This window comes from Xiphophorus hellerii, chromosome 15 (assembly GCF_003331165.1).
Source record: "Xiphophorus hellerii strain 12219 chromosome 15, Xiphophorus_hellerii-4.1, whole genome shotgun sequence".
In the NCBI taxonomy this organism is placed as follows: domain Eukaryota; kingdom Metazoa; phylum Chordata; class Actinopteri; order Cyprinodontiformes; family Poeciliidae; genus Xiphophorus; species Xiphophorus hellerii.
Genome location: NC_045686.1, coordinates 5,170,983 through 5,197,545, shown reverse-complemented (window position 1 = coordinate 5,197,545; position 26,563 = coordinate 5,170,983). Strand labels below are relative to the sequence as shown.

At 39.5% G+C, this 26,563-nt stretch overlaps 2 protein-coding genes and 1 long non-coding RNA gene across 9 annotated transcripts; 2 read left to right on the top strand and 1 right to left on the bottom strand.

Annotated features, from left to right (window-relative positions):
* Positions 1-263: 263 nt before the first annotated feature.
* On the bottom strand, positions 264-7,142 carry LOC116733938 (C-1-tetrahydrofolate synthase, cytoplasmic-like). The gene is made up of 12 exons (XM_032584969.1): positions 7,046-7,142; positions 6,104-6,194; positions 5,126-5,210; positions 4,849-4,908; positions 4,067-4,120; positions 3,862-3,998; positions 3,609-3,709; positions 2,808-2,944; positions 2,615-2,726; positions 2,419-2,546; positions 1,637-1,701; positions 264-1,201 (listed from the first exon to the last, which is right to left on the bottom strand). Exons 2-11 carry the CDS (start codon positions 6,190-6,192, stop codon positions 1,648-1,650), a joined length of 957 nt encoding a protein of 318 aa, XP_032440860.1. The 5' UTR covers positions 6,193-6,194; positions 7,046-7,142; the 3' UTR covers positions 264-1,201; positions 1,637-1,647.
* On the top strand, positions 3,366-26,296 carry LOC116733898 (uncharacterized). Of its 7 annotated transcripts, none has more exons than XM_032584880.1 (3): positions 15,398-16,172; positions 16,425-16,825; positions 23,674-26,296. In XM_032584880.1, exons 2-3 carry the CDS (start codon positions 16,457-16,459, stop codon positions 25,726-25,728), a joined length of 2,424 nt encoding a protein of 807 aa, XP_032440771.1. In that variant the 5' UTR covers positions 15,398-16,172; positions 16,425-16,456; the 3' UTR covers positions 25,729-26,296. The 7 variants fall into 7 exon arrangements, with proteins under 7 accessions (XP_032440766.1, XP_032440772.1, XP_032440771.1 ...); XM_032584878.1 differs by having other exon boundaries at positions 16,425-16,846; XM_032584879.1 differs by lacking the exon at positions 23,674-26,296 and adding an exon at positions 16,892-19,754 and having other exon boundaries at positions 15,418-16,172.
* On the top strand, positions 22,604-23,481 carry LOC116733958 (uncharacterized). Its single transcript, XR_004342138.1, has 2 exons — positions 22,604-23,186; positions 23,305-23,481. It is a non-coding gene; the product is annotated as an uncharacterized LOC116733958 (long non-coding RNA).
* Positions 26,297-26,563: the final 267 nt, after the last annotated feature.

Sequence of the window (26,563 nt, the reverse complement as noted above, 5' to 3'; positions counted from 1 at the left end):
TTTTCTTCAGATGTTTGAAGTTTATGAAACAATCCTGAATGTTTAACAGAAGGGAAATATTTTATTTATGCAGAATGTTAATAACAGAAATATGAATTAAAAACATTTGAAAATAAAATAAATCCAGATATATATAAATATAAATATAGATTCTGTTTCCATCAGTCTGGATGAATAAAACCGAAACATTTAAAAACTTTTTAGCGTTCAGGAGTTTCATATTTCAGAATCTTTAATGTGAATCTTTATATGCAGCCCTGAAGGTCACAGTCACCGATCAATCAGCCTGATTGATTAGTGACAGTCACCGATCAATCAGCCTGATTGATTAGTGACACTCACCGATCAATCAGCCTGATTGATTAGTGACAGTCACCGATCAATCAGCCTGATTGATTAGTGACAGTCACCGATCAATCAGCCTGATTGATTAGTGACAGTCACCGATCAATCAGCCTGATTGATTAGTGACAGTCACCGATCAATCAGCCTGATTGATTAGTGACAGTCATCAATCATTTCTCAGCTCGCTTTACTTCTGTCTGTAAACCGAAACAAAGAAGAAGAAATGATCAGATTTGATGAGTTTATGAACGAATCATAACCTCAAACAAACAGAAACTAAATCATTTCAGATGAACGAACGTCTGGTGATGAAATCACATCAATGCTCTGCTTTGGATTATAGAAGGTTTTTGTTTTTGAAATGAATCTATAATCATATCTGGTTCAAACAGTGAAACTGAATTACAGGAGAAATTTAGTTCATATAACACATTAATAATAACGACTGTTATCATCTATTTTCTCTTTCTGATCATTTTCTGTCTGATTATTAAACAATCTTTGCTTTTAACTGTATTTGATTTCATTTAAGAAAACGTATTTAGGTGCATCTTAAAAAGCACGTGGCAACTGTAGAGGAGAACAATTTACTTTTAACAGAAAATATCTTAAGATAAATAAACCAAATTATAAAACTAAGCTGATGAAAGTTTAAAAAGTAAAAAAGAACAAAAGCTGAAATCTGGGGCGTGCCGTGGTGGCGTAGGTGATGGAGCCACCCATGTCTGGAGGCCTTGAGTCCTCGACGGGGCCGTCGCAGGTTCGATTCCCGGACCCGACGATATTTGCCGCATGTCTTCCCTCCTTCCTGTCAGCCTACTGTCATATAAAGGACACTAGAACCACAAAAGATCCCCTGGAGGATAGAAGAAAAAAAAGAAGCTGAAATCTGGTTTCAGGAGTTTGACTAGTCGTTAGGTAACATACTGACTACTAAGATCTACACCAGAAAACCACATCAGCTGTTGGTTTCTGAATCTCAGCTCTGAGGTTTTGTTGTTTTATTTACTGTAAACATTTTGATCATCATTTCTCCCTGAACATATTTTAGCTGCAGGTTGGAAAGTTTCAGAATAAAATAAAAGATAAAGATCTGCAGCTGGAGCTTCAGAAAAACTTTAACATCAAACAGGCTGGAATAAAATAAATGATTTATTATAAAACATCCGCTGGTCTGAATCTGGTTCTCATCTCGGTTTGAGCTGCAGGCAAACAGATGAGCAGAAACTAAACAAAAATATATTTTAAGGAAAATAAAAACTAAATTCAGAACATGAAGGATTTTATTTACCTGTCGGATTTTCACCTGAGCGACGGAGACCTGAGGAGGAACCGCTGAGCGCTTTGGACCGTGTTCTGAAATGTTCAGACATGAAGAAACTCACAAAAACATGATGAGAAAATTCACAAAATATTTAAAAAACAGACCAGGAGACAGAAAAATACTGATTGGACATCAGATATTTGATGAGCCACAAAATAAAACAGATTTATGTGTAAATATATATATATACAGTATATATATATATATATTATTGAACCATGAAACGATGAGCTGCAGGAATGATAAATATTTATAATTTAAATCTGTTTAAATCTGTTGGACTGAGTCAGAATGAACTGATTTAACTGAAAATTTAATTTTAATTTAATCAGAACATAAGAAAATATGAATATATAAATAAAAATGTGTTATAATTTGGATATTAGTAATTAATTAATATTGATACATAATACATTTAACTATATGACTAATTTATTTGTTAAATAATAAATTAAATTAGTATTTGTAATAGTATATATAAATAATTGTATTATAATATCCATTTTGTATTTAATTTTTATTAAAATTTTATTTAAATGTAATTTTTTCATACATTCTGGTTTATAATATAAAATTTGGCTCTTACTGTTAAAAGATTAACCAATTAAATTTGACTGAATCAAAAATAAAATTTTCTTATTGATATATCTGAGTTTTTAGACAAATTTGATGTATTTTATTATGATAATTATTCATTACTATAATTAAAATGTGGTAAATTAAAAAGGATAAACATTATTAATATTTACCTCCATCAGCATGGCCACCGTCATCGGCCCCACCCCTCCAGGAACTGGTGTTATAAATCCTGCTCTCTGATTGGCTGAGGCGTAGTGAACGTCACCAACCACCCGTTTACCGCTGGCTTTGCTCTCATCTGGAAGAGGTCAAAGGTCAGGCTGGTGTTCACGCCGCAGAGCTGCACAGGAAGTGGATCTACTGAACCTGGAAGGTGATTGATCCCGCAGTCGATCACCACGGCGCCGACCTTCAGCCACTCCCCCCTCACCATCTCGGCTCGGCCCGCCCCCACCACCAGGATGTCGGCCCGGCCCACCTGCACGGGGCGGGGGCGGGGGCGGGGTCAGAGCCGGCCGCAGACAGACGGCGGTCTGTCAGCGGTCAGTCTGTGACTCACCTGCTCAGGCAGGTCTTGGGTCCTGGAGTGGCAGGTGGTCACGGTGGCGTGACGCCACAGCAGCAGGTCGTGCATCGGAGCGCCGACGATCTTACTGCGACCGATGACGACGGCGTGTTTACCTGCCACCGACACGCCTGGAACAGGAAGTGACATCACGGGAGGAAAGAGATTAAACATGGCTTCCCTGAAGTCACATGACAAAATAAAGTTCTGTTATTGGACCATTCTGTCTCTTTAAAAGACAGGAAGTGGAGAACAAACGTTCTTATCAGATATAATGAGAATAAATAACAAAGATTTTATAATTATTATATTATTATAGCGTATTTTAAGAAAAGCAGAAGATCTAGAAGGAGAAGGTCTGCCAGTGGACTGGGATGTAAAGTCCAAGAACATCTGAGTTTAAATCTGAACTGCTCGCAAAAACAGAGTTTTGAAGTGGTCTAGTCAAAGCCCAGATTAAATCTGACTGAGATGTAGAAAGGCTTTGAACATGTTGTTCATTCTGGTAAATGTGTCCAATGTGTCTGATTTAAATCAATTCTGCAAAGCAGAGAGGGTCAGACTGTGATGCTAAAGACTCGTTAGCAGCTATCATGCTAACGATATCTAATTGGTGCAAAGGAAGAAACATCCAGTTATCAGGTTTAGGGTGTGAATACTTTTCCTCAGAGTTGGTTTGGAGTTTCTTCACTTAATAAATAAACATTTTCATTTGAAATCATCGTTTTATGTTCAGTCAGGTTGTCGTTTGTCTCTTTTCTTCATTAGCCTGACTGAGTGTGTGTGTGGCGCCACCTGTCTGCCGGATGAGCTCCATGCAGCCGTTGGGGGTGCAGGGGATGAAGCAGTCGCTCAGATCGCCTCGAGACAACTTTCCTGCGTTGATGCAGCTCAGCCTGGAGGAACAGGAAACAGAGGTTAGCTAACGCTCGTTAACCAATTAACCTGAAACCCCGAGTGATTGGTGGATCAGAAGGAGGGCAGGGTCAATGGGAGAGGGTAAAGTGGAGCTGCAGATGAGTGAGGTCAGAACCGGGTCAGAACCGACCCGTCCACGTCCTTGTCGGGGGAAACGGCGTTGGTGATGAGCTCGGTGTCCATCTTGTGGGCGGAGTCTAGAGGCAGCTGGACGATCACGCCGTGGACCGCCGGGTTCTGGTTGACCGCCATGATGCTCTGCAGAACCTGCAGGGTGACAGGAAGTCGTCACCACCTCCTCACCGCCGGGGTCACCAACACAGGCGACCTCTGACCTCTTCCTGAGTGGCCGAGCTCGGCAGCCGGATGTGTTTGGCTTCGATTCCGATCTGCAGGGAAAAAATGAAACTGTGTTTATTAACATCCAGTTCAACATTTACAAGATTCTCAGGTCAAATGTTTAAAGCTGAAATTTTTCATTTTCTCATTTATTCTACTTTGAGTTGAGACTAAAAATTGTCAACAAATGTTTTAGTTAATCGGTTAAATAGTTGAGATCTGAAGAACCAGAGATTATTCTGAGTCGTTTTGTGGGAACATAAACTTTCTGCTCTAAACAACAAGGAGCTTTAACAGAAAAAAACTTTCTGCTCTGGAGCTTAAAGTTGAGTCTCAACACAACAAAAGAGCCTCAGAAACACAACCGATACAATCTGGGAAAAAATAAAGAAAACTGATGATTCCCAAGAGCAGAAAACATGATTGTTTATTTATTTACTGAATTTTCTATTTTTATTTTTTTATTTACAAAAAAGCCACTAGTAACGAGGCTAGCAACTTATTGAGCAACTTTTTTTTAAAAAAAACAACCTTTTTTCCGTTACTGGAGACTTTTAATGCAACATGTGAAACACCAGAGATCAGGCTCTCAGCTGTGACTGCAGTACCTCCGCTCCGCCCAAAGAGGGCAGCATTTCAGGCAAAATATTATTGAATTAAACAAATTTCCATGAAAATGTCAGAATTTGGGCAGAAACATAAAGATGGAACCCTTTTTTTCAGTAAATTAAAGCTTATTTTGGGTTTAGTTTCTCCGAACCAAACCGTTTCTTCTCACCTCGGCTGCAGCTTTCAGTTTGGTTCTGATGTAGAGGTTCGAGTCGTCTCTGTCTCCCACCTGGAACACACACACACACACACACCCACACACACACACACACACACACACACACACACACACACACACGTTAGTGATTAACCTGCAGCTGATCTTTAACTGAACCGCTGCAGGTTCTGGTCGGTCTAACCGGTCCGGGTCTGAGAACAGAACCAGCTGCTGTAAACCCAGCTGGTTCAGACTGGACCGGTTCTGTTATCGGACTCAGATGTCTCACCTGCAGAACCACCAGACCGGGTCTGAACCCAGAGAACCGGTTCCTCATCTTCTCCACGTCGTTCTTCAGCCGCTCCCTCACCAACCTGCACACAGATCCAGGATCAGCCTCTGACCTACAGGTGGCGCTACAGTTAGGGGGAAGAGAACACGGTACGGAACCGTTTTGGTTCCTTTCCCGCTCATTTTCCACTTTCATATCGGATTATTGTCAAAGCAACAAGTTCTTTAAAACAAACAAACAAACAAACAAACAAACAAACACTAATGACGTCCGGTTTATTTTCATCCATCCAACCAATCAGAGTCACCCTGAAGCTTCTAAAATAAATAAATCTGACAACATCTGGAAACGCAGATCACCTGCAGACAGAGTCTATGTCGGTTCATCCCGCAGTCAGAGCCGCTGCGTGAATCCGCGGAGCTTCCAGGGAGAATAAAGCAGCAGCTGCTGAATTTAACAAAGCCGATCCGTTCATAATAAGTTTAATTTATAATGTTAATGTGCACAAATATGATCAACTAGTAATTTAACTCGTGTTCGAAGAAAAAGTCAAACTGAACTTTGTGCAACTTTTTGTTCCTGGATAATGTGTTTCCCTGCATAATAACTGTCTGTCTAAGCGGGTCTCTAAATATTTGAGGTGATTATAAAGCCTGAAAGTTGCTGTGAATCATTTTCGACTAGTCGACGGGTATAAAGTTGAGATGTACTTTAAAACATATGTTTCTGTCTTGGATCCTGCAGCTGATTTAATGTGTTTGTTGATGTTTTTTCCGTCTCGATGTTGTAACACAGAAATAAACTTTAATCCAAAGGAAGCAGAAAGTTTAGTAAACTTATATTTTAAATTGGTCTGCAGATTTGTTCTTTTCCAGCGATGCATAAAGAAACCTTTGCAGGTTTCCGAGGAACAGTTCAGGTTCAAAAACAAAAAACTTTTTTTCCTGATTTACGGTTGTTGCTCCAATAACTTACTTGGACGTGTTGTTGCCGGAAATGACCGTTGCTAAGGGACGGCAACCAGCAACGCGCAGGCGAAGCGACCGGGAAGCCAGAGACAACATGGCTGGAAGGAACCGAGAGAGAAACTCGATTAATCACCTGGAATCACTGAAGTCTGAGCTCAGAGCTGCTGGATGATTCAGGCTGAAGTTTATCAGTAGAGCTGCTCCTGTTTTTATATTTAATCAGGAAATATTTCAACATTTCAACATTTTAATAATCAAACCAGAAGCTGCCGAGTCCAAAGTCCAGCAGAGAAAATCTACAGCAGATGTTCGCAGCTGCACTCAGACTCTGAGATAAAGTCAAACTTTTCCTGGATCAATAAAGTAAAGAAACTCTGAAACGGATCTGCTGGACTGAACCGGTTCGGACCAGAAGTTCAGAACCAAACTCGGTTCAGATCAGCAGAAACTCGCCTCAGGTTTCTGACGTCGGAAAGAAACTGCAGAAAATGAGTCAAAGTGTCCAAAACAACGTCTGATGGACCAGATCAGGGCTGGCCCTTTACTGCCTGATCAGAAACTAACTGAGAGTAAAACTTCAGATCGAACAGACTGAGAGGTTCTGATCCGAAAAAGTTCTGTTCCTGCTGCAGATCAGGCTGCAGCTGCAGCCACGTCAGCTGAAAAGTTCCCCAGACAGACAGACAGACAGACAGACAGACAGAGAGAGAGAGAGACAGACAGACAGACAGAGAGAGAGACAGACAGACAGACAGACAGACAGAGAGACAGAGAGAGAGAGACAGACAGACAGACAGACAGACAGACAGACAGACAGACAGAGAGAGAGACAGACAGACAGACAGACAGACAGACAGACAGACAGAGAGAGAGACAGAGAGAGAGAACGACAGACAGACAGACAGACAGACAGACAGACAGACAGACAGACAGACAGACAGATTCTCACCTGGTCTCAGAGCAGAACTCAGAAACCAGCAGCTGCTCCAGATGTTTCCAGTCTGTGCAGCGGGGGGCGGGTCAGCAGCTGTATGGAAGACCAGAAGGGACAAAAATAAAGCTGAGACCAATTAACCAAATCTGTAAATTAAATTAAAATGATTTAGAAAGAGAGATTTAAAATAGAATAAAGAAAATTGATCCATCCATCCATCCATCTATCCATCCATCCATCCATCCATCCATCCATCCATCCATCCATCCATCCATCCATCCATAAACGTTTAACTGAATAGAGAAAAATGTTAATATTAATTCTGATGAAATGCAGCATATGGGGAACCATTCGTGACATACTAGGATAGCTCAGTTTTCGAGTCCTTCCCATATCGGCTCACCAGGGCCAAAAGGCCGGAGTCCACCCTGACGACTCTGATGGCTCAAATTAGCATCCCTTCTTCAATTGTAAATGTGGTCGTTGACCGTCAGGCCAGAAGGTAGGAGTGTGAATAGTCCATGTTGGGGGTGGGTATCTATGATACCTGCAGGAGATCAGGTCTCCTGTAGGTAGTGTTCTTCAGTTTAGTTTTGAAGCATACATGAAGTGTTTTTGGAGAGATGTGACCTTTTGCAGCTGATCCATGATGTTGTGCTGCATTATCCAGGTCATTTTGCCAAATGTACATAGAGTTTGCAAAACATAGAATCTGTTTCAAAAAATATGCAAAGGTTTTTCTAAAAGAAATTAGTAATGTTTCTCTTTGAAATAAAGCTAAGAGGGTTTAAAATGACAGTTTAGAAATAAACTAACCAAATTAATTGTGTTGATCCACCTCAAAAAAATCATGCAAAAAGTGTAAGCAAAAGAAATCTGGGAGACTTTGCACATGCAAATTTGCATGCAGCCTTTTGTGCTGTGGAGGATAAATAGGTGACTGCTGCTCCCTGCTGCCCTCTGGAAAGAGGTTCTGCAGCATCCGGTGCAGGCCCACCTGGTTCCGAAACAGCTTTTTCCTACTTGCCATCAGACTGCTGAACTCTTAACTGGACTGCACTCAAAAACTGGTCTCCACTTTATACCTTGCACATGTACAGAGCTAAATAACTTCTATTTTACTGTCAGTCCTGCACTTTATATTTTATATTTAGATTTATATTCATATTTTATACTGTTGAAAATGACAACAAAGTCAGTCGAAGTCGAAGTCTAAGGAACAATTGTGCAACTGTGAGATGCGTTGAGGCCATTACCAGGGTACTGATAAGGTAATGGCCCTATTTACTGAACAAAAGCACCTGCTAGATAAAATCCTTCAGGCCAGTTGGACTATCGAAGCCGAAATAGGTATACGTCAAAGTGGACTAACTTGAGCTATTCTAGTGTTAACACATTTTCCTCTTATATCCAAAAATCCCGACTTCAAATGTCGGTAAATTTATGTTTCTGTTTTTAATAAATTTTTACTCATTGTATTGGGAACTGGGGTTTTTGCTCTTTGTGGGGATTTTCTGTTTGATTGCTGCTTCCCTCATCATCCACTAGATGGAGCCTAGAGGCTGCACTACCTGGAGCGCGAGCCTGCTGACTGAGTCAGCGCACCTGTGATCAATCACCTCATCATCTAGCAGTATACGAGGAGCAGGATGGCAGCACTTTGATTCCTGAGTGTTTGCCAGTTTTGGTCCTCTGACATTACTTCTAGTGATATTTTCCTGTCGTCTCTCTCAGGTGTTTCCTCGTGGCGCCGTGGATTTTACCCACTGGTTGACTGAGTCCTTCTCCGCCTCAGCTGAAGAATCTTTGACGGTTCCTGGTTTCACGGCAGTCGGATCGCTCCTCACCTCTCTGTCCGCCCTCCACCGCAGCCTCAACCATCTGCCGCCAATTAACTCCATCTGGGTCTCACACTGGAACCCGGATCATCTCAAGGACCCCTGCAGACAAACCACAGCGGTTCCCCCCAGGCGGAAACACATCTCCACACTGAGTGAGATCAGTCCATTTTTTCCTCTGAAGTTCATTTGTCCGATACCCCTTGAACGCACCATCTCTGTCCCACTGTCTTCAGAGAACCAACGACCCAAACCACCATCCACTGGACAAGAACCTCACATTTCATCATCGTTAAAATAAACCTTATTTATCTGATTTCCTGTATGTGGGCAGAAAGACGTGAACCCAACATGACGCATTAAATGTGTTAAACGGTTTTTCACTCAAAGTAAATAAACATTTGATTATTATGATTTTATGAGTTTATATAGAATCTGATAGGATTCCTTGGAAATATGTTTTAGAAAAATATTCTGCTGTTTAAAATTGAATAATGCTGCGTCTATAAATAAAAAGTGAAGGTATAAAAATCTTCTTCCACACATTTTAATTTACACTTCATGTTCTTTCCATTTAAATATTTATTACCTATTTCTGTATTTGTTTTCATTTTTAAAGCATTTTGTGTGTTTGACTTGTGGAACGGATCTAAATTGAATAAAATATACACATTGGAAAGGTTAGTAATTAATGAAATAGATCCATCTTTACTATGAGATAAAGTTTAATTTAATCTCATCTGAAACAATCAGCTTCAGATGAGATTCTGCTTTAATGAGGCAAGTTGGAAAAACACGGGACTCAAATTGAACAAAACAATTCCTAGATAAATAAAAAGTAGAGTATGAAAAGTTTATTTTCTTTGCTAAAATGTTTATTCTCTTGGTATTTTTGACACTAATGGGCTTCCATACATTCAGTGTGTTTCTGAGCCGCTCCTGTTCGGAACTGAACCAAACCAGCGCACAGAACCAGAGTGATACTGGGAGGAATGGGTCAAAAGTCTAACTGGGAGGAAGCTGGAGGAGGGGGCGGGGCCTCTTCCCGCTGCTCTCAGCCAATCAGATAACACTCTGCCAAGGAAAACAGGAAGTCGCTTCTCCGCCACAGTTAGCTTGTTTTCCTCTGTGGTTTATCGGGCTATGAGGACGGACATGTCCAGGTGCATTCTGGGAGATGTAGGAGAAAGCAGAACAGTGAAGTTTTTAACACGAATCTCTTCAAGAACCGGCCCCAAAAAATACAAAAATAAAAACCCAAACAGAAAATACAGAGAACCAGAATCAAAGTGTTGAAGTTCCGATGATTTTACTGTAAACATGTTCAGATGAATCGGATCTGTTTCCTCCTGACTGAACTTCACTCTGAATCCAGAGTTTATGGTGTTTCCATCATTTGTGCGAACTTCCAGTAAACATGAAGCTCGTGTTGATATCGGAACATCTTTGGGTTTTACTGGTTTCCAGTCCGGCTCCTCAGGAGAATCCATCTGTCCTCCTGCAGAGAGAAATAAATAATTATAACCAGATTAAAGCAGGAAGCAGAAACCCGGGTCTGGTGATTTGACCTTCCACCAGCAGGGGGCAGCAGACTCAACACGCTTTTACTGTTTACAGTTTGAATGTAAAATGAAATTTACTGATATAAAATAAATTTTTCATGGTTTATAAAGCAGAAAAACTTTCATCAATGATCTGCTGTTATCTGCCAAATGGAGAAAAAGTCTCTAAAGACGGATCACGGTGGTAAAAGGAAAAATTATTTGATTAAACTAATCTATTAAAATACTGAGAAACTGATAACATTATCAATCATTTGATATTTATAAATGACATCATCATACAGAACAAAACAGAAATCCATCCATCCATTTTCTAACCCTTTGTCCCCAGTGGGTCAGGAGGAGCTGCTGTTTCTCCAGTGAACGTTCCAGGTGAGAGGCGGGGTCACCTGGACAGGTAGACAGTCTGTCGCTGGGCAACACAGAGACACACAGGACAAACAACCATGAACATGTAACCTGGTTGTATTTCTCTTTTGTTATAATTACACAAAATGCAAAATTACACAAAACATAATTAAAATACAAATATAAAATATATAATTACATATAATTAAATTATAATAATTATAATTAAATTATAATAATTATAATTATAATCTTGTTCTGGGGTTTTACTGAGGATACATCTGGGACATTTTCTCTCATATATCCTGACCAAACCCAGACTGTGAACGGCTCTGGCTCTTGTTGCTCCACACACCTTTGAGATCAGGTAAGTTCCAGGGAGACAGAATGTGGTGGCAGATGCTCTGAGCAGAGCCCCTTTAGTGAAGCCTTTGGCTGATCGTCTTCTGTCAGAACCTTGTCAGGAACGTTTGGAGCATGTCTGTGAGGTTCCTGATCAGGCTGTGCAGGATGTTTTCCGTTTGACCTGCCAGCTTCAGTCGGTGGACAGATCTTCCTCCATTACAGCTGACATCCATGACCTGAGACGACGTCTCCTCTCTTTGGTCATCTGTCTGCAGTGGAGATGCTGGTCAGGCTCAGCATGCAGCATCTTTAGCTGATCATCTGGACATGATAATCCCACAAAGGTCCATCAACAGCTCTTTGTCTAACTGACCTGGTCTCTCACCAGAAAAACGACCCTGTTGTTTCCAGAGTGTGTTGAGCGAGGACGCCGTCCATCATGGCGGGAACGCTTTGGTGAAAATCAACTGGCGTTAAAAATTCTGAAGCAGTGGGATAAACTAACATTGCTGAATGGCGTTTTTTACCGTGTCATAAAAGACCCTCTGACAAAAGGTAAACGCTTCCAGTTTGTGGCCCCTGATGCTTTGAAGTCTGTGTTTTTTTTTCTTCTCCAAAGAGTTTTTGCAGCGCTCGTATTTTTTGCAACAGTAGGCAGACAGGAAAGAGGACAAGGGAAGACATGTGGTAAAGGTCGCCAGGATTTGAACCCACGACGTCCGCATCGAGGACCAAGGCTTCCAAACGTGGGGCGCGCTAACCCCTTGCGCCACCACAGCACGCCCTGTGGTTTTGACTGGTGTCCATCAGGGCCAGCCACCAACATTCTCCTTGGCTCATCATCGCTTCTTTTGGCCTGACATGGGGAGAGATGTGAGAGATTATGTGAGAAAATGTCCCAGATGTGTCCTCAGTAAAACCCTAGAGCCCCTCTGGAGAACATCAGGACCAGTGCTCCCATGGAGATGGGATGTATTGATTTCTGGTCAGCTGACAACAGCAACAACAAGTCTGTGGATGATCTGGTGATCTCTGATCACTTCACAAAGTTAGCACATGCTTTCCCGTGTCAGGATCAAACTGCTAAACGAGTTACAAAGCAGTTATGGGATGGATTTTTCTGTGTTTATGGCTTCCCCCAGCGGATTCACTCGGATCAGGGAGCACATTTTGAGAGTGAGCTGCTGGCTGAGCGTTTGGAGTTGAGTGGTGTCAGTAAATCACACACCTAACAGGACTGCAGAGAGATTCAATCGCACCCTGGGCAACATGTTGAGATCTCTTCCTCCACGTTTGATGCATAAATGGCCTTAGATGATCCAGTCTCTGACTTTTGTCTACAACTGCACAGTTCATGAGACCACTGGCTTTGTTCTATCTGATGTTTGGGAGGATTCCCAGGCTGCCTGATGACCTTGTTTTTCAGAACGTTCTTCATGATGATGCTATTTGTGATTTCCACACTTGCGTCAAATCACTGGTTGAAGATTTGCGTTCTGCCATACTAATGGCTGAGAAGAGCACCAGTGCAGAGCAGAAGCATCAATGTGACCAGTACAACAAGAGAGCCAAGGGTCACCCTCTGTCAGATGGAGATCAGGTCCTGGTGGCGAACAGGGAGCCAGAGGAAAGCTGAAGCTTTCTGATAAATGGGAGCCTGTGATGAACACAGTGGTTGCATCCAAACCGGCTCTCCATATTTATCGCATTAGAGATCGTCACGGCAATGAGCGCATCGGTCATCACAACGTCCTTCTTGATGTGAACTCTTTACCTGTGGGGATGACCTTGGATGGAAATGTGATGGATGGATACTGACAGTGTGGTTAGAGTCTCCCTGGTTCCTGATTCACATGGAACAGGAAGTTCTAGCGAGGCTCCTAGTGCTGTTCCTGCTGAGCCTTCCCTACCTGACTCCCTGTCCTGCAGTGATGGGGATGACCGTTCTGCTTCCTGGGTTCAGGACGTGTCCTCGGCTCCATCAGTTGGACATAGTGACCTGCCTCATGACTCTGAGAACTCCTCTATGGAAACTGCAGCGCTGGCGACTGCTGGTTCCTTACCTCATCTTCCTGATGCTGCTGGCTCTGTTCATCCTCCAGACAGTGAGGGAGGGGATGCTGTTCGCCGCCTAACTTCACGCTTTGGGAGGATTATTAAACCAGTTTGTCTCCTGATAGAGTCCATGGCCGTCATGTGGCGCTTTATGATAAGGATAATTATTGATGTGTTATTGATGTGTGAGTTTCCAAATTTTTGTTGAATGATTTCTGCCATTGACTAGGATTGTCCTTTTCTTGGTTTGCATGACCTTCAGTACCATCTACATGTTTACTCTGTAACGGGTGTAAAAGGCAGATCTTGTTGTTTATGGGACACTGTGAGATTTCACTGCAGTGATCTCTAGTCTCCTGACTCTATTGTAGGGTAGCTGTTTTACTGTTGTTACATAGTTGCAAAAAAAAAAATCAAAATTTTTTTTGAGTGTCTTTTACACTGTTTTTCATTTTGTGCAATTCTAGGGGGGTGAATGTAACCTGGTTGTATTTCGCTTTTGTTATGTAACCCAGTCCAAACTAAAGGTGTTTGTAATGAGTTCAGTTCATAGAAGGAGTGATAATTTAGAATGTATCAAGCATGTTTGCTTAAATATGTTAAAACTGTTATTAAGTGTTAACCATATTTTATTTTGAAAGGGCTCATGTTTGTAAGAGGAAGTGGGGTAGAGCAAAGGAACTTGACTGGTCCGTGGTTGGCTGAGGGTCAGGAAGGAGAGGAGAGGAAAAAAAAAAGAGACAGGAAGGAGAGGGATGAACCGCGCCAAAAGAATAGAAACGTGGCAGAGTTTTAGAGAACAAGTGTTTTGCACATAATTTGACTTTCAACTCGACAGTTTTGTTGATGTGTGTTAACACTGCACACTGTTTTGCCACTGCTGTGACGGTTCCAGACCGGAGCTGACTGTACCGTAGGTGTACCGCTCGCTGACGCATCGACGTTCATTAACACAATGAACGGACTTTGAGTACTGTAGCTAACTCAGCTAACAGACAATTCAGCTAAGGTTTCCGTCGTGGAAGCTTTACGAGTTGAGCTTGGACCAGCGAGCTGCGCTTATGCAGAGAGTTTGTGGCGGGGCTGGAGAACTGGATCTGCGTTGGACTTCTCTGGTGTTTCTGGATCCTCAGGACGACCGGACTGGTTGGGGACCTGAGGACATCTTGCTGGCTGGGACTGAGGACGGGTGAGGTGCCGAGAGGGTTCGGGTCTTCACTTGGAGTGGGGCGCCCAGTTCCACGTTTCGTCGACACATCAGGCCTGCAAGGGGTTTTTTTTTTTTGGGACTATATTTTAGTTAGTTATTGCCGGCTTAGCTGAACATTAAAGTGTGGGCCCACATTGATTAATATAGGTTCTAAAATCAAAAGAGTGAAACATTTTGCATTTTGTTCATTTGTTATTGTGTTTAATATATGTTCAAATCTCATACAGGTGTGTGTTTGATCTATTCAGAACTGTATTTGGAGTGTATTATTCCTATTCAAATCTATATTATTTGGTGAGAAGAAAGAATAGTACTAATATATCATTACTCTAAGGTGAGTGAAACTCAACATAGGTTTAAACACGAGAGTGTAATAGTTATTATTTGTAACTTAATGAGTTTAAGGAACTCAGGGGCCCTTACCCACGTTAGAGCGGTATAATTGGGCTACATGTTATAATTACACAAAATGCCCTTTTTTGGTTATTTGTATTGTTTCTTTCCTGATTAAAACACCTGTAAAAAAACTCTGTCATTGTTTTAACCGCGTTACTTTAAGAGCGGAAGCCCCTCCTTTTTATTTCTTCTTCTGTGGTATTGTCTTTATATTGTTTGCACCCCTTTTGTCATGTTGTCCTGGTGGAGAGGTGTGTGCTGTTTATGTTTCATTTAAACACATCCAGTTTATTTATAGATTTATTAAGTTAATTTCTGTTATGTACTTTTGTTTTGTGTAGGACTTGGAGCGGGCGCCTGCAACACGGCAGTTTTCTGCTTGTTCTCATCAGAATAAATTGAGAAATCATCCTTTTAAAGACAGACTGTGTCACGGCCTGATCACTTAATAAAACCAGCACAACGCAGAAAGGATCAGGTTATACACACACACACACACACACACACACACACACACACACACACACCTAAGGAGAATTTAGAGAGACCAGTTAACCTGACAGTCATGTTTCTGGACTGTGGGAGGAAGCCAGAGAACCGGAGAGAACCCACCATGCACAGGGAGAACATGCAGAAAGACCGGGAATCGAACACAGAACCTTCTTGCTGCAAGGCAACAGCTCTACAAAATATAAAATTATGTGGAAATTTTCAGGTTGAACATGCCAATAATTCATAGAAGTAACAAAAAATAACAAAATCAGACAAAATAAATGTTTCCAAATGAATAAAACCGATGAAACTTTAACAGAAACTGCAGCTGTGTTTCTGTCTGCTCAGTTTCTGGTTCATGTTTGTTTTTCAACCAGAAAATCCAGAATTTGACTCCAGTAAAAGTAGAAATTGTTCCTAACATGAAGCTCAGTTCTTCTCTGTGGTTTAGTTTGAAACAGAAACAGGCCCACAGCATCACAGGTCCTCCACCGAACCCAGCAGCAGTTCAGCTGTTCATAGTTTCAGCAGCTTCAGTCTCAGCCGACCAGCCTGTCCACATTCAGGAACCTGAGATAAAACTGGAGGAAGATGAAATGATCCAGCTGTCAGTCATCATCAGATGTTCTGTTTCTTTGTTCTGATTGAAATCTTGTTGATGTTCCTGCTGAATACCCAGCATGCCTTCTCAGGTTGGCCTCACCTGGACCAGAACAGGTCCAACCACGAACACCTGATGAACAGGAAGTTCTGACTGTTGACTGGAACGTGGAAGAGAAAGTAAATCCTCCGGGTCCAGGAGGAGGAACTGGGCCGGGATTTCATACGGAGTCAGAATATAAAGGCTGAAGTTCAGCTGAGAAGCAGAAGGAGTTTGATTCACATCGACCTCAGAGGTGAGGAAACGTTTTCTATCTATCTATCTATCTATCTATCTATCTATCTATCTATCTATCTATCTATCTATCTATCTATCTATCTATCTATCTATCTATCTATCTATCTATCTATCTATCTATCTATCTATCTATCTATCTAAAATATTTGTAAATATTGATCAGATTTTATATCAAACTGCAGGTCGATTTAATCTGATATCAGTTTAGCAGGAAGTTGGTTTAATATCTGAGTGTTTCTGTGTCTTTAAGGAACAACAGAGGGAGGAGAGAAGGTCGTCACCATGGCAACAGCATCACAGCCAGAAAGATCTCATAGTCGCTCACCTGCATCACAGAAAAAAAGCATTAAGTATGAGAAATTATCTCTGGCTCTGCTGAACATTAATGGTCTGAGAAACAAAACTCATGAAATTCGACACATTATTGCTCATGATAAGCTCCATGTTGTGGCTCTGTGTGAAACTAAACTGAACAGCACCGTTAAAGAGAGTGACGTTTATATACCAGGATTCACGATGTGGAGGAGAGACAGGAATGACAATAGTGACAATAAAGGAGGTGGAGTCGCTCTGTATGTTCAGGATCATATTAAAACCACATTAAGACCCGACCTGATGAAGGCTGAAGCTGATAAGAAGAATCATAAAGCTGAAGAGGAGAATCCTGAAGCTGAAGAGGAGAATCCTGAAGCTGAAGAGGAGAATCCTGAAGCTGAGATCATTTGGGTTGAGATGGAGTTTCCTGGCAGTCGACCAGTTTTACTGGGATGTTGTTACAGACCTACAAAAGATAAAACAAAATATTTTGAACAAATCAATGAGACGATAACTCTGATGTCAGAGAAGGAGAAAGGTAAAGATATTTTCCTGATGGGTGACTTTAACATAGACTGGTTGTCAAACTCTGAGAAGGAAAAAGCTGATGAATATATAAAAGAACAGAGTTGGACTCAGATCGTTAAAGCTGCTACCAGGGTGACTCTAGATTCAGCAACATGCATTGATCACATTTATACTAATATAAAAGACCGTTTAGAACCAAAAAACATTCCTACAGGCTGCAGTGACCATAACCTCATTACAGTAAAGATAAATAGAAAGATTCCTGAGAGGGAAAGAAACTTTAGATCAATTTCAAAAGAATTTAAAAAAGAGACATTTCAGAAAGAGATAAAAAATGTTAAGTGGGGCAAGGTCTGTAAATTGACTACTCGTAATGAATCTTTACAGGAAGCTCTGAACATGTTTACTAAGGAATTTCTCAAAGTAGCAGATGAACATACCAAGCTAAGCAACAAAAATATTTATATGTTATTGAAATTGGTTGATTTGGAAAATATATTATCTGAACGAGACAAAAAAAAGAAAAAAGCTATAAATATGATCTTTAAATTTATAGAGATCAAAAAACAGGCTGAGGTAGAAATGGACAATTATCTGAAAAGCAAAAAGGGAAAAGGTGAAAATGATGCTACAAAAAATAATAATAAAAAAACTTCTCATAAAGGCAACAATACATCTCAGGGAGCTGCAGCCAAAGAGGGAGATGATCCAAAGCAAATCCATCAAACCAACCCTAAAAATACAGATTTAGAATCTGGATTTAAAGGCTTTCTGGTACAACAGCAGTATAAAACAAAAAGTAAGACATCTATCTTTGAAATAACTGACATTAAAGCAATAAAGACATGTTTGAAGAATGTCTGTGATCATGTGGTTAAGGTCATAGATGAAAATGAAGCTGAACTGTGGGAACTTGCAGCTGGTTCTATCTCTGCTCCGATCCGTGACATCCTGAATGGATACATTAAGATTGGAGAGATTCCTGATGAGCTTAAAAAAATCAAATCATTCCCATTTTCAACAGACAACTATAGTGATATCAGACAGAGCAGGGGTGCTGACAGATTACACATCATATTAAGTTACATATTTGATGTCATTCTTTATGAGCAGGCAAAACCGTACTTTATCGAGGATGAAAACAAACAAACAAAATCTATAGCAACACTTCAAGGAAATCTGGAGCAACTAAAAACTGATTGGCTCTCACTGGGTGAGAAAAACAGAGCAGTTGAAGCTGTGTTCCTGGATTTCACTTCTTCCTTTGACAAAATCAGTCATGATCTGCTGATTACAAAACTGGAGGGATCTGGTTTCTCAGAATCAGATCTTAAACTGATAAAAAGTTTTCTTTCCATCCAAGAAGGTTCCTCTGGTTTGCCTAGAATAAGCTGCCTCTCTCAGCTCCTCCACATCATCATTATTAATGATCTAAAGAAAAACTTAGAACCATCTGCTGTTATCTGTAACAATTACATGATGATCTGTGCACGTGGAGACCCGAAGATGATAGAGTCAGAGTTAAATCAGAAAATGAAGACTGTGAGAACACGGGCCACAGAGTTCAGCATTTTATTTAAAGATACACGAAAACAGTTCAACATTTTATTTAAAGTTAGACGAAAACAGTTCAAACTCTCTGAGCTGTCAGCCATGTTTAAGATCCTTGAGTCCATGATTCGTTGCCATGGAGACGAATCAAACTGGATCAGAGCTCCTGGGAACATAGTGAAGCAAAATGGCGACTGGAAATATGACAATATCTCAAAAGAACTAGAGCTACACTTTGGTAAAGAATATAAAGTTGAGCCTGAGAACGTAAATAATTCACTGCAGAAATCTCAAACAAAAAATCAGAAACGTCCTGCAGGCCCTGCTGGTAGCACCAGTGGCTCTGGAGGTTCAAGCCTTTCACAGAGAAAAGTGAGGAACAAAACAAAAAAATGAAGAGGATTCAGATCCTGGAGGTTTTATCAATACAGGCAACTATAAAAACATGAAGGTGATCAAAGTTCAGCTGATAAATGCTAAAAAAAGCTAAAGTCAAATGAACCCACAGCTCCAGATAAAACTCCCAGAAATATTTAGAAAATTAAAACAGGATTTATTTTCCTGCTGACAGTAGAAACTGAATCACAAACGAGTCAAATGACAGAAAAACTAAACTTTGTACGATTTATTGTTTGCTTCTTATTTTAAAGATTCTTCTTATTTCTGCTTATTTTTTATCTTTCTTTTATTTAGCACAAAGAATAGAAAACATTTTATGAAGAAAAAACACTGTGTTAGTTTATAAATCACAAATATTAATGAATATCAATGAAAATGTGAGTAAAATATTGTTAAATGTCTGATTTTAACCAAGAGCAGATTGATTATATTCACAGCAGATAAATATAGTTCATATTTTTGAATGAACTGATTCTACATAAAATTAATTTTTTATTATTATTAATCTATAATCATGTGTAAGAGGAAATTATTTTGTTTCGACTCTGATCTCAGTTTATCTTTTGTTTTAAATTTTAAATCAAATATATAATGACATAATGTTTTTGTTTATTCAATATTTTATTGCAATATTAATTATCTTTTGATGAGTTTAACATGAATTTAGCTGTTTTTCTTTGTAACATTGTTTGTTGTGTTCATGAAGTTCTAACCTCCACCACCAGGTGTCGCTGTGGGACACAGAATGAATGTTCAGCTGAGAAGCTCAATAAAGGGTTAAAGGTCACTCTGATTCTGCCTGGTTTTTCTGCCTTGTAACGCCACAGAGTCCTGCTCTGATTGGCTGATTGTTGATCTGCTGAATCCGACTGAACCGGATCAGAACCGGATCAGAACCTGGTGATGATTTTAGAAAGAACTGAATTCATCTACATGATTATTAAACAAAATGAATGTTGATTAAAGTTACATTTCCAGAAGCAAAGCAACACACACTTTCACAGTTTGACATAGGTCCAGACTTTGACTAGGCCAGTGCCATCAGTTACAGTGACACCTGCAGGCCTTGAGGCACAGAACAGCCCAGAGCATCATACTGCCACCACCATGTTTCCTTTAGTTTGTCACAGCAGTATAACATTTAGATTATTGATTTCCCTCATGTTCCTGTTCCTGAGTTTCTGTACATATAAACTTTCCTCGCCTGTTAAGACGAGTTTATTTCAAAGGAACAGAAACATCGTACATCACATGTTATGTTCGCTGTGATATTTGCATTGCAAACATTTGCTGCAGTCAACCAGGTGTGGTTCAGGTGAAACAGAAGATGAGTTCAGTCATTGTGTCTCATTTGGCTCAAATACATTCAGATTTTATAACATTTAGTGACTGGATCCACCAGATCATCCTTCAATCTCACTGAAACCTTCAGACAGGTGAGTGAATAAACATTTAACATGAAGTAAAAATAATAAGGATAATTTAAAATCAGCAACAAATTCTCCAGTCTGATTTAATTGACCAGCAGAAGCTGATTAAATGTTATGAGTTTAAATATGATGTGATATTTTTTAATGAAACTGTAACTGTAGATGTTCCAGGCTGGACATGAATTAAAATTATCTGGAAAGATGTTATAGAAAAATCATCTGATGTGTCTGAAAGTCCTCACTTTGTATAAAAAAGAGGAAAACTTCATCATGCTGAGGAAGCCTCTCAGTAAACGAGATCTCTGCGATCAGTTCATTCAGTTTATTTATAGAGCACCAATTCACAACAAATATATTCTTAAGGCACTTTACAAAAAATAATAAGTAAAATGGCCTCAACTCAATCACATACATTCCAGTTGATCCCAGTTATCAACAGTACAGTAAATGTAGGAGCTATTTCTCTGTTTTCAGTTGAATATTAGAATTTAGATTATTCAGTTTATTTGCTTATTTTCTGGTTGATTCATAATTAGAATTTTTGTTTAATTGTAGGTTATAATAAACGTGTTGGCTAGTAATTTGTTGAGTTAGTTAAACTCAGTTTGGGACTGAATGTATAAATATGTAGGTTTAATGAAGTTCTGTTTGCACATAGCTGCTCATACAGTTTTTACCAGTCAGTCAGTAGGTGAGACAGTCAGGCAGCCAAACAAGACGGCAAAGGATCCTGTGAAACCTGAAACTTTGGAATAAAAAGACACAGAACTGCATCTCTGACTGTTTTGGAACCTCAAAATCCACGGTGAATCAGTTACATTTTGTTAGAAAACTTATCTAAGTTCATTTACTTGTGAGTTTATTTGAAAGGTTATGTTTTCATATTATTATTTTGTTTGATGTTTACTTGACTCCTTTTCTTCTGTGAAACACTATTAACCATTTTTAGGATGTTTGCCTGGAGGCTAGAGACTTTGCACATTCCTGTGTTATCAGCTCCATGTGTAACTGATTAGTTGTGGTCAGCCACATGCCCTTTTAAGGGCATGTCCACAGAAGGTTCCAGAGCACCCTGTAGAAAAAGGTAATTGGTCACTGTGAAAAAGCCCAACCTCCTTCCTTGTATTTTCTAATAAAGCCAAATGCAGAGAAAGGTCTGGCAGAGTTGATCCCAGACAGTGTTTTACAGCGATATTCCGTGTCTCGGATCTTCCCTCCTTTCTGCAGAAAAGACAATTATGCCTCTGGTTGAATCTTTGCTAGTTAGGAATTAAAATAAACCTATCACATTTAATCACCTTTAAGCCATTTTTGTTTTTGTTTTGGACAAACAGTCATACACTAAGATAGCAGCAGAGCCTGGAGTCACTGATCTGCAGCGTTCACTCCTCCTGACCAGCAGGGGGCAACAACTGCTTGCATTATGTCATTGACGTTACAACAATTCCTCATATTGAGCGTGCATGTAGTGACAGTGGAGAGGAAGAACTCCCCTCTAACAGGAAGAAACCTCCAGCAGAACCAGAACCAGAACCAGAACCGGGCTCAGTACCAGTAGAGATCTGTCATGATCCACTGGAAGTTTGAGGAGACAGAGTAGAGACACAAAGAGAAACAGAAGAACTGATCTTAGATTATTTTCTACGTTCATGAAAGTAAAAAGTTAACTGCAGGAGAAGGAGAGCGATTAGGTGATGGCAGCATCATGCCTTCCTTCAGGAAGGAACCAATCAGAAAAACAAAAAGTTAACAGTTCAAATAACAGTAAATAATGCAAATTAATGAGAGTAATAGAAAAAGAAAGAGATAAAGTTTCTTAGTGAGCAAATGAACGACAGAAAGCATCACTTCCTGTCCTTCATCCATTCATGTAAGAAACGATTCAGCAGAAAACTAAAAGCTACAACAGAGAAACAACAAGCTGAGTTCTTCTGACCCGCTGATTTTTATTTAATCAATAACTGAACGATTTGTTGAAAATATTCAGTCACCATGGAAACCACTGGAGAGTTGGTCAGACTCTCTGGCCCAGAACTCAACTGGTTCCAGTCTAGAACTGGGATTCCTGTGTTTCAGTAGGAAACTTCTGATGGAAGTGACAGACGTCCCATGTGGGGAACCCCAAGGTTCAGTCCCAGGATGTCTCTTCTTTAATATCGAAGTTAACAGTCGTTCTTCTAGCAGAACATTTCCAGACCAGAGGACTGAAGTCTCAGATCAGAGAAACTCATCCAGGCTTTAGTTTCTCTTTAGCAGCTTTGATTCCTGCAGCAGGTCCGAACCCAACGGTCCAGAACCTGCTGGAGTTCAGCACTTTGAACGGCTTTACTGCTGAAATGCTGTACAATTATAAACCTGACAGACAATTAAACATCAAATCCAACATTTTATGAAGAGTTTTAATGATCCTGTTGATGATAAAACATTTTAATTTAAGGGACCGGTTCTGATGGACCCATCGGATGTTTTCTGTTGGTAGAAGCATTAAGGTTCTTTATTCATATTTTAATTGAGTTTGATACTAAAATCTGACTTAATCTAGTTAAAGTACATTTAACCCAACATGTTGGATGTTTGATATAAACTGTTGTGTTTTCCAGCAGCTCTTCATCTTCATCATCACTTCCTACCAGTCTGACCCAGTAGAACCAGTCTGAGCTGATCCACATCAAACCAGTTTGTTCCTGAGGAAACAGAGATTGTTGTGATTTCAGAGACAGAGACCCAGAGGTCAGAGCTTCCTCCATCCTGAAGGTCAAAGGTCAGAAGCTGAGCTGGAGGATCAGACTGTAAATATTTAATATTGATCAGATTTTAAATCAAACTGCAGGTCGATTTAATCTGATATCAGTTTAGCAGGAAGTTGGTTTAATATCTGAGTGTTTCTGTGTCTTTAATGAACAACAGAGAGGAGAGAAGGTCGTCACCATGGCAAGTTTACCACATGAAAACCAAACATCATCTCAGACTCCCTCACCTGCATCACAGGAGGAAAACTCTGAAGATGAGAAATTATCAGTGGCTCTGCTGAACATTAATGGTCTGAGAATCAAAACTCATGAAGTAAAACACATTATTGCTCGTTATAAGCTCCATGTTGTGGCTCTGTGTGAAACTAGACTCAATGACTCAGTTAAAGACAGCAAAGTTTATTTTCCGGGGTTCAGGATGTGGAGGAGAGACAGAGACAGTAGAGGAGGAGGAGGAGTCGCTCTGTACGTTCAGGATCATATTGAAACTAAATCAAGATCAGATCTGATGGAGACTGAAGCTGAGATCATTTGGGTTGAGATGAAGCTTCCTGACAGTCGACCAGTTTTACTGGGATGTTGTTACAGACGTCCAGATAATCTAAAACATTTGGTTCAAATCTATGAGACAATGAATCTGGTGTTACAGGAGGAGAAAGACATTCTGCTGATGGGAGACTTTAACACTGACTGGGATTTAGATCCTGAGAAGAATGTTGCTAAATATGTTTCATCTAAAAGTGGATTAAATCAGATTGTTCAGCATAAAACCAGGATTACCCAGAAATCCTCATCATGCATCGATCTGATTTATACAAATATACCAGTGGATTCTGGTATAAAACCAGAATCCACTGCAACAGGCTGCAGTGACCATAACCTTGTTACTGTAAAGCTCAGTAGAAATGTTCCTCAGAAGATCATAAGCTCGAGGTTAAAGCTAGTTGGTGAGACATTGTGGAAAATTATAGTTAAGACTCAGTGGACTGATGTCTATGATGAATCTGATCCTCCAGAAGCTCTGAAGAAATTCACTGATATTTTTCTCTCAGTAGCAAATAGACATTTAAAGAATCAAGATATTTATGGTTTACTGAAGTTGGATGATAAAATGGAGAAATTAATATATGAAAGAGATAAATCAAAACATCTCAAACAGGAGGAATTAAAAAAGAAACATGCTGAGAAAGCTGCAGAACCTGATAAGTGTGATGATGACTCAGCTAAAGGCAGTGGAGTGAAATGTTTTCAATGTAAAGCAAAGTCAAAACTAAAACCAAAATGTGAATATAACATTTGTAAGGGTCTCACACAACATTGTGAAACCATAAAAAAAAAAGAGAGGGAGCAGTTCATGCAGCAACGGAAAGAAGCTGTTAATTCTAGTGAAATACTGAAGATATGTAAAGAGTATTTTGGAGAAAGTTTGCCTTCTCATGTGATCAACATAACTCAGGATGGAAATGTAACCTCAGACTTATATTATCTCAGAGAAGAAGAGATATTTGGTGATTTACTAGTCGAGACAATGACTAACGAGGCAGATCAATTAGTTTTTGGTCCCAATCAAACATTAAATGAATGTTTGGTGTGTCTCCTTAGTACTGATATGAAAGATGCTGATATCCCTGAAATAGATGTTAAATTGTTGAATCTTTCAGCTGGTTCCATCTCTGGTCCGATCCGTCACATCCTGAACCTCTGCCTGGAGAACCATGTGTTTCCTTCTGAGCTCAAACAGTTTGAGTTAATCCCATTTTCAACCAACAAACTGACCAAGTTCAGGGAGAACATGAGTCTTCACAGTGTCCATATTATGATAGGTTTTATCTTTGACACCATTCTCTATAAACAGGCAGAAAAATATTTTATTGATAGGAAACTGATAGCTTCAGAATCAATTGATGATCAAATCAAGAACCTAAAAACTAATTGGCTCAAAGCAACAGAGTCAGGAGAAACAGTTTCAGTTTTGTTCCTGGACTTCAGTTCTTCATTTGACTCCATCAGTCATGATGTTCTGATAACAAAACTAAAAGAATCTGGTTTCTCAGACTCGGCTCTTAAACTGATAGAAAGTTTTCTTTCCTACCACGAAGGTTCCTGTGGTCTGCCCAGAGGAAGCTTCTTCGCTCGACTCCTCTTCACCGTCTTTATTAATAAATTAAATACATATTTAGGACCATCCTCTGCTGTTATCTGCCAAAATCACATGATTGTTTACACAAAAGATAAAGTCCCTGAGACGTCAAAGAAACAGCTGGAAGCTAAGAAACAATCTGTGACGGAATGTGCCAAAAATCATATAATTCATATGAACAAATCAACAGATTTTACAATAACCAGAGACAGTAATATAACTTCTGATTTTAAACTCCTTCAGTCTTTGTTGGACTGTAATCAGTTTAACGTAAACTGGGTTCAGGTATTGAGGAAACTTATGGAAAGTTGTTCTCCCTCCGGGCAGGAAAAGTTTAAAAAAACCTTTAAAACATATGAGAAGAGTTTTGGAGGTAAGGAATGTTGTAAAGCCTCTGAAGATGACATAAATTCTGCTCTAATCTCACTGGTGCTGCTGTAGTTTGAGTTAATGACAAATTAATTTGTGAAGCAGAACATTTAAAACGACAAAGTTTGACCAAAGTGCTTCAAAATTTATCTAGAGATGATTATAGATAAATGCATAATTACAGTTAATAATTAAAACTCAACACAGACAAGATAAAAATCATAAAATCTTTAGGTTTTCATCTTGTCCTGTAGAAATGATCAGAGTCTTTAGCAGATATTTCTGATCATCTGATCAGATATTTAGATTTTCAGAAACATTTTTGTGCTGCAGTAAAGTTTGATCGTCTCTACATGTAAGTTTATATTTCTGAACATCCAGGAGAAACAGCCTGACTGTATTAATGTCAAAACTTTATGATTTTATTCTTTAATCTTCAGTCCTTTATTTTATTTACTTTAGATGTGCAGAAAATAAATCCTGAATGTTTCTTTAATGATGGATCTAATAATGTCTTCATGTTTCTGAGCTGCTGAGGACAAATAAAAATCCACTGAATGCATTTTATTTTCTATTATTATTATAATCATATTAATATAATTTTGAATGTCTTGTCATTTTTTGTTTTCTGTTTTATCATGCCAGTCATAGAAAATTAATTATTTGAAATGTTCAAGTTATTTTAACCTCATTTAATTTATTTTTTGCAGAGAATAATATTTTTGTAATTTGTAATGGAATCATATCCTGATGTTTAATGTTTCCCAGAGAAACCAGACAAGCACAGCATCTCTCCTGCTCCTGTTTTAATCAATTCAAATGTTTAGGAACATTTTTAATTATCACAAATTGTATGAAATGTAAGGAAATATGTTTTTTAAAATCATAATTTGTTTTTAATTGTTTC

Coding starts and splice junctions, on each gene's coding strand:
- LOC116733938 (XM_032584969.1), bottom strand. CDS start 6,192: ATGTTGTCTCTGGCTTCCCGGTCGCTTCGCCTGCGCGTTGCTGGTTGC. Junction 3,710..3,861: donor CCCGACAAGGACGTGGACGG/GTCGGTTCTGAC, acceptor CTGTTCCTCCAG/GCTGAGCTGCATCAACGCAG. Junction 2,727..2,807: donor CCCAAGACCTGCCTGAGCAG/GTGAGTCACAGA, acceptor CGCCCCGTGCAG/GTGGGCCGGGCCGACATCCT.
- LOC116733898 (XM_032584875.1), top strand. CDS start 16,457: ATGGCAACAGCATCACAGCCAGAAAGATCTCATAGTCGCTCACCTGCA.